At 42.7% G+C, this 5,888-nt stretch overlaps 1 protein-coding gene across 1 annotated transcript in view; it reads left to right on the top strand.

The window, feature by feature from the left end:
- The window catches only part of LOC102374000 (lipase member M-like), a 25,029-nt gene extending 20,637 nt beyond the window's left edge, over nucleotides 1–4,392 (top strand). The window contains exons 8-11 of the mRNA XM_006028998.2: nucleotides 925–1,071; nucleotides 3,222–3,293; nucleotides 3,595–3,660; nucleotides 4,159–4,392. Coding sequence (XP_006029060.1) covers nucleotides 925–1,071; nucleotides 3,222–3,293; nucleotides 3,595–3,660; nucleotides 4,159–4,392 — 519 coding nt within the window. The remainder of the gene's footprint in view (nucleotides 1–924; nucleotides 1,072–3,221; nucleotides 3,294–3,594; nucleotides 3,661–4,158) is intronic.
- Nucleotides 4,393–5,888: the final 1,496 nt, after the last annotated feature.

Genomic DNA, 5,888 nt, shown 5'->3' with positions numbered 1-5,888 from the left:
TCTTTCCCTGTCTCTGTTTCTTTCTGTGCATGGATCTCGCTGTCTTTTAATGGAAATACTTCAGTTCAAATAAAAATATTGGCAGGAAGCTTAGTCAAAATCAAAGAGTGAGAGAGACTGAATGTGCAGCATGCTTTCCAAGATATGACATTCCCACCACATTGTGTAGTCCAGCAATTTCAAGTGCCAGACCTTGCCTGATTGAGAGTAGTGATTTGAACTCGGGTCTGTCACATGTTTGGTGAGTAAGTACCTGACATCACAGGCCTGAGCTATTTTGGGATGCTCTTTTACTTGTACAGAGTCTCCTTCTGGTTTGTTTAGCATTTTTGAAGGGGTTGCTTTTGGTCAAATGTTGGGATGAAAACAAAATATTCAGTCAAAAAAATCTGCAAGATGTAATTCTTGTTTTCTAGCCAGCTGTCTTGTCAGTGATGGATGTACGTGTGTCTGGAAAACAGTGCAATCCAGCAGCCTTGATCAATGAAGTATCAAAATCAAAAAGAAATCCTAGCTGAGTGCAGTTAGTAATTGCAGTCCAATTAACTGCACCGGCATGAGGAAATTTCTATTCCCAATTAGATGCATTAGGGTCAGGGGCAGGTGGAGACAAGTGTTTGAGTGTGTAAGTGTGTTCATATATAAAACAAGAATGATAGGGAGAAGATGAAGAGAAACTTCCATCCTTGACAACATTTCTATATATGTTAAATAAAAAGGCAATGATTTCTGACATCTTTAGTACAGTGGTGATCTTGTTTGCCATGTTAGAAACTCCTCATCAAATTGAACTTTCATACTTATCCTTTCTGACATCTACTTTTCCATGATTTAAATGTACTTATAGCTATTACATTATGAAAAACTATGGTTAAAGTATATTTTAAAAGCATTGTAGTGAACATAGCCCCTGTGTTTACACAGCTAATATTTGGCAAGAAAGAACTGTGTCTACTGAATAAGAGGTTGAGAGCATTTACTGCCAAGATGTGCAGCAGTCCTTTAATAGACAGACTTTGTGCCCAATTCCTTTTCCTGAATGGTGGATTTAATAAGAAGAATTTAAACGTGGTATGTATAACTATGCTCCCAATTTGTATTGATCTGCATTTGTGTGAGAATCTTTAGAAAGTTGGAAAAATGAGGTGGTTTTCATTGTTGCAGGCGCTAATGAGTCACACGACCTGTTCAGTTAGAATGTGTTATCCCTCTGTATTGATTTTTCCATCCAGTAACTTTAACCACTTTTCACACAGTCAGGCCTATATTCACTTTGTATTTTATTCACATATCTAAAATCTCTGTGGAGATAACAGGCATATTTTTCATGTAATGCCATGAAGAATTTCCATTCCTAGTTACTGTATTCTGAAGGCACTGCAGAATAATTTAGATGGATGTCATCTAACTAATGCCATCTTTAAGTTTCAAATGATGTGTTCTTGTGAACCTAATCCTTCTGTTCCATAGTGATTTCATCCCCAATGTTCATTTTGAGTTTCAAACTAGAGAAGAAACTCAAATGCTCAAAACAGTGTTCAGGTAATAGTTTTTTATCTTTAAACATTGGGAGTTATAGAGCATCTCCATGTTTCATACTGTCCTGGAAAGAATGATAACTCGGGCAAAGTGCACTCAATACTTGGCCCATGTTGGCATAAAGCTCCGTGGGTGCATCCAGATGAGTGTGTACATGCCTCTTGCAGTGTCTCAACCTGCTTTGAGATACTGAAAGAGGTACATGCAAGAACAAAAAAACGAACTGCAAATTTGCAGCGCAGGGACAAAATTAGACCCCTAGATATCCAGGGGTCAAAAAATACTCTGGGGGAAAAAGTGGGGCAGGGCACAGTCCAGGACCATGCCCTGAGGCAGCCAGAGGCTTGGTCCTCCACAGAGATGCTCTGGTAGCCAGCCAGAGCATCTCTATGGCTGCCTCTCACCCCAATGCTGAAGGACGCTGCCTGCCCATGTGGGGCAGGCAGAGGTGCAGGCCGCTGGGATCTGCACCTGGCTTTGTGCTAGGTAAGTAGGGGGTAGGGAGGGCGGGAGATGGGGGGAAAGGGACCATGGGGGGGTGCCCGACCGTAGCCCCCATTTATTCCCCTGCCCCACACTTGCTCTCCCACCCGGCTCCAGCCCCAACACACACTGGCATTAGCAGCAGTGGCCAGGGGCCACTTGGGGCTTCGTGGCACAGCTCCCCTGTGTGGGGAGCAGTGGGGTTTGGCCCCAGCTGCCTGGCATCCCTGCTGCTGCATTGCATGGGTGCAGCCAGCTCAGCAGGGTGCTGCACACTGTCTCAGAGCCCCAACTGCTCAGGCTGAGTTGTGCTGAGCACCAGGTGACAGCTGTGGCACCCCTGAGCTTCCAGACAGTGTGTGGCACCCTGCCAAGCCTGGCCACACCCACACAATCTGGCAGCTGCAGTGCAGGTGCCAGGTGACCAGGGCCAAGCCCTGCTACCCCCCACTACTCCATTGGGGGGGGGGGGGGGGCTGTGCCATGAGGCCCCTAATGGCCCCAACTACTGCTGCTGGTAAGCTGTGGGCAATGTGGGAGGCTGGAGCTGGGTGGGGAAGTGATGGGGTGGAGAGCAGGAGCCAAGAGGGGGAGAAATCAGGAACCTGGAGCTGACTGGGGGTATCCGCTTCACTGCAGAGCATGGGTGGGAGTGAGCCCACCTGTCACCCACTGCCAGGCCAAAGCTCTTGACCCAGTTGACCCTGACAGAGGATTGAGGCACTTGTTGGTTTTGAATAGGGCCCACTTCAGACACGCCTAACGGGCAGTGTGCCTAATAGATAAGTTATAAGCAATCTGAAGTTGTTGACCTGTAGGACTTGACTGAAACCAACTGCAGTGAATTAACCAATTCTTAAAATATTTAGGAATACTTTGTAAATCCTTTGTAAAATCAGTATAAATGAAGCCTTGATCTAGGGTATTTTCAGGCAGTCTTTACACAACTCTGTTTTACATCTCCATTGTGCACAGTGTCTGCTTATGATAAAGGTGAGTCCCCAAGCTAAGTAACAAAATATGAAGACAGAAGTTTTCAAAAACTATTTCAGGTTCTCAGAACCCCTATGAATTTCCAGATTACTAGTAGTTCTGTGACACAGCTGTTGAGGGATGTGCTTATTGCTTCCAAAGAAGTTTGTCTTAGTCCATCCATTTTGAAAACACAGATATCTGAAATACTTAATTTTCTTTTACAGAGCCGGACAGATGTGTACATGTCAAAGTTTCCAGACTATACATCTGTAAAAAATATTCTTCACTGGGGTCAGGTAGAGTTCTATTAACCAGTGCTATTTTCAATTATACTATGATGTGGTTTGACATTCTGTCCCCTCACTTGATGTATCCAATCAGAATTCAATTTTGATCTTTTCTGGAGAAGTAGATTGTGCATAGTAAATGATGGGAATTAAATGACAAATGATTCCATCTGTTGCTAGGTCAACCTAATTATCAGGTGGTTTCTTGGGAAATGTCACCAGATAGATTGTCAGTTTCTCTGAAGGGGGTAATATTCTGTTCATAAAAGATGGTGTGGAAATTTTGCTCTAATTTTCTTTCCTTTTTTAGAACAAAAAAACAGGAGAATTCAAATACTTTGACTATGGCTGTAAGAACAAGGAGAAATACAACCAGGTAAGGAATATTGTTGACTGTTGACAAGGATGATGATGAAAAAACTGCCAAATGAATAACAGTTGGTTCATTGGCACAGTGGGGAGCAAGGTGGCACATGGCAGAGAACTGGAACTGCACATCTTTGGATCCTTGTGTTTTAATCAGCGTATTGTGTGTTCTTGTCACCCTTTGTAATTTCTTCTGAAACAAATGTTCCTGAAATATCTGTGAAGAATTTTTGTAAATCCTTATATTCTTTATACAGGAAAACTTCAGGATGGAATATCCTGTGCCAGATACAGCCATTGCCCTAGTTCTGGGGTGGATCTTAAAGAACTCTTACAAAAAGATTTATAAGAACAGATCCCAGTCCTGATGCATACTATCTGGGATATCTTTTTCTTGGTAAAGGGAAGATCCCTGTGTGACACACCACTGTTTTGCTTTGACAGTCATTTTGTATAAATGTTCATTATGCCAGTAGTCTTTGAAAAACTCTCCCACTTTTTCTACCAGACCACCCCTCCGTTCTACAAGGTGGAAGATATGACTGTGCCTACGGCGCTGTGGAGTGGTGGCCAGGACTGGGTTTGCCCCCGCGAGGACCTCTCCCTTCTTCTACCTCGAATTACCAATTTAGTTCACTACAAGAATTTTCCTGATTGGGACCACTGGGACTTCATTTGGGGATTGGATGCAGCTCAGTGCATGTATAGTGAAGTCCTTTATCTGATGGAGAGGTATCGGTGAAAGAGGTTTTCTGCTCTTAAATTAAGAATTCATTTTATTCCTATAATTTTTGTTTGTCTGGTTGTTTTTGTATTTGTTGGGAGTTGTGGTTTCCAGGCTACATTTTTCAGGAACCACTTGGCAATAGAGCAATGAACTTTCTGAAGGCAAGTCTTGCATTCAAGTGTCTTGCATCGCCTGGACTCCTTCCATTAAACAGAGATCTATGGAGTGCGCAGGTCTAGGTTGCATATGTACCTTTTATCACCTAATCCTCAGCACCTTACAACATGTGATTTGTGCTCCTGCTGCTGCAACTGACAAATCCTTCATTTTGCCCATGCAAGGTATATTTGTGCTGTGCTCTGTTAAAGTGATACATGCATAAATGGCTCCAGCATTTAGTGCTACTGATTGAAGCAACTATTGCTCAGCTGTCCTTAGTGTGTATGAAATGCGTTCCTTCTGGGAAGAAGCAATGTGCCTGAGATACTAGGCTAAATAATTATTTGTGTTTGTGGAACATATTCAGTAATTGCACCAGAAACAATTTAGGAGATAATTGGAGAGAACAGACATCTTCCATAACCAAAGCTGCTAAAAAGGCAAGTCCTGGCCAGACTTCTTGGTTTGTGAATGACCCTCCTGGCTGCAGTGTTCATGGGATATTTGTACCATGTATGTTCAACATGGCTGAATACTTGATGGACAGACTGTAGCTGTGACAGCATCATGTGTCATCAGCATTTAGGGACTTTTTCCTATTGGCACAATAGTTTTCTTGTCAATCGGGCCAGGGAACGTCAACTTTGAACACTAGCCTGCTCAGAAACTGACCACTGTGGACTGAGATTTAGAACCTAGCATTTCCCTAGCATGTGAGCAAAAAGGAGGTTGAAGGATCTGCTGACAGGGATAGTTCTTTAAGTAATGGATGGGGCATTCCCCTACCCTTGTACATGGGAGCCTTCCCAAAGTCAAGGAAGGTGGAAGCCCAGGAGCAGTTTTGAAACAAACGTCATGGGAATTTTGTTGAGAAGCTTGCTGTTTTCCCAAGATCTGAACTCATAATGTGCCCAATAGGGTCAAAGTCTGTGGGTTTAACAATGACTTCACAAAACCTGTGTTCATTCCTTGTGCCATGTTGTGGGGAGAAGGGGTGGTTACCATTCTTCTGCATTATAGTGAGTATATCGAATTTCTTAGGAATTTGCTGTGGATCTGAATGCTCAAACACATTATCTTGCTTTCCTATATGTTGACCTCTAGTCCATGACCAACAGTTCTTTGTTGATAATAGACTCTATTAAAAGTGTAAAGCTTCTATGGATACTTTGGTTGTCATTAAAGGAAAATGACCTGTGCATCATGTGTTATCAGTTTATATCCTAGCTCTTTTGCTCAGCCTGTTTGGTACAAATCATTTATTAACTTTCCTCTTGTGAGTCAAAGTCCACACTATCATTGTCCTCATTTATCTGGATCTTAGTATACCTACATTGTTATTACATAAGTAA

The sequence above is a fragment of the Alligator sinensis genome, unplaced genomic scaffold (assembly GCF_000455745.1).
Source record: "Alligator sinensis unplaced genomic scaffold, ASM45574v1 scaffold557_1, whole genome shotgun sequence".
Classification (NCBI taxonomy): Eukaryota; Metazoa; Chordata; order Crocodylia; family Alligatoridae; genus Alligator; species Alligator sinensis.
Note: the sequence above shows the minus strand (reverse complement) of the source record. Positions and strands in the feature narration are given on the sequence as shown.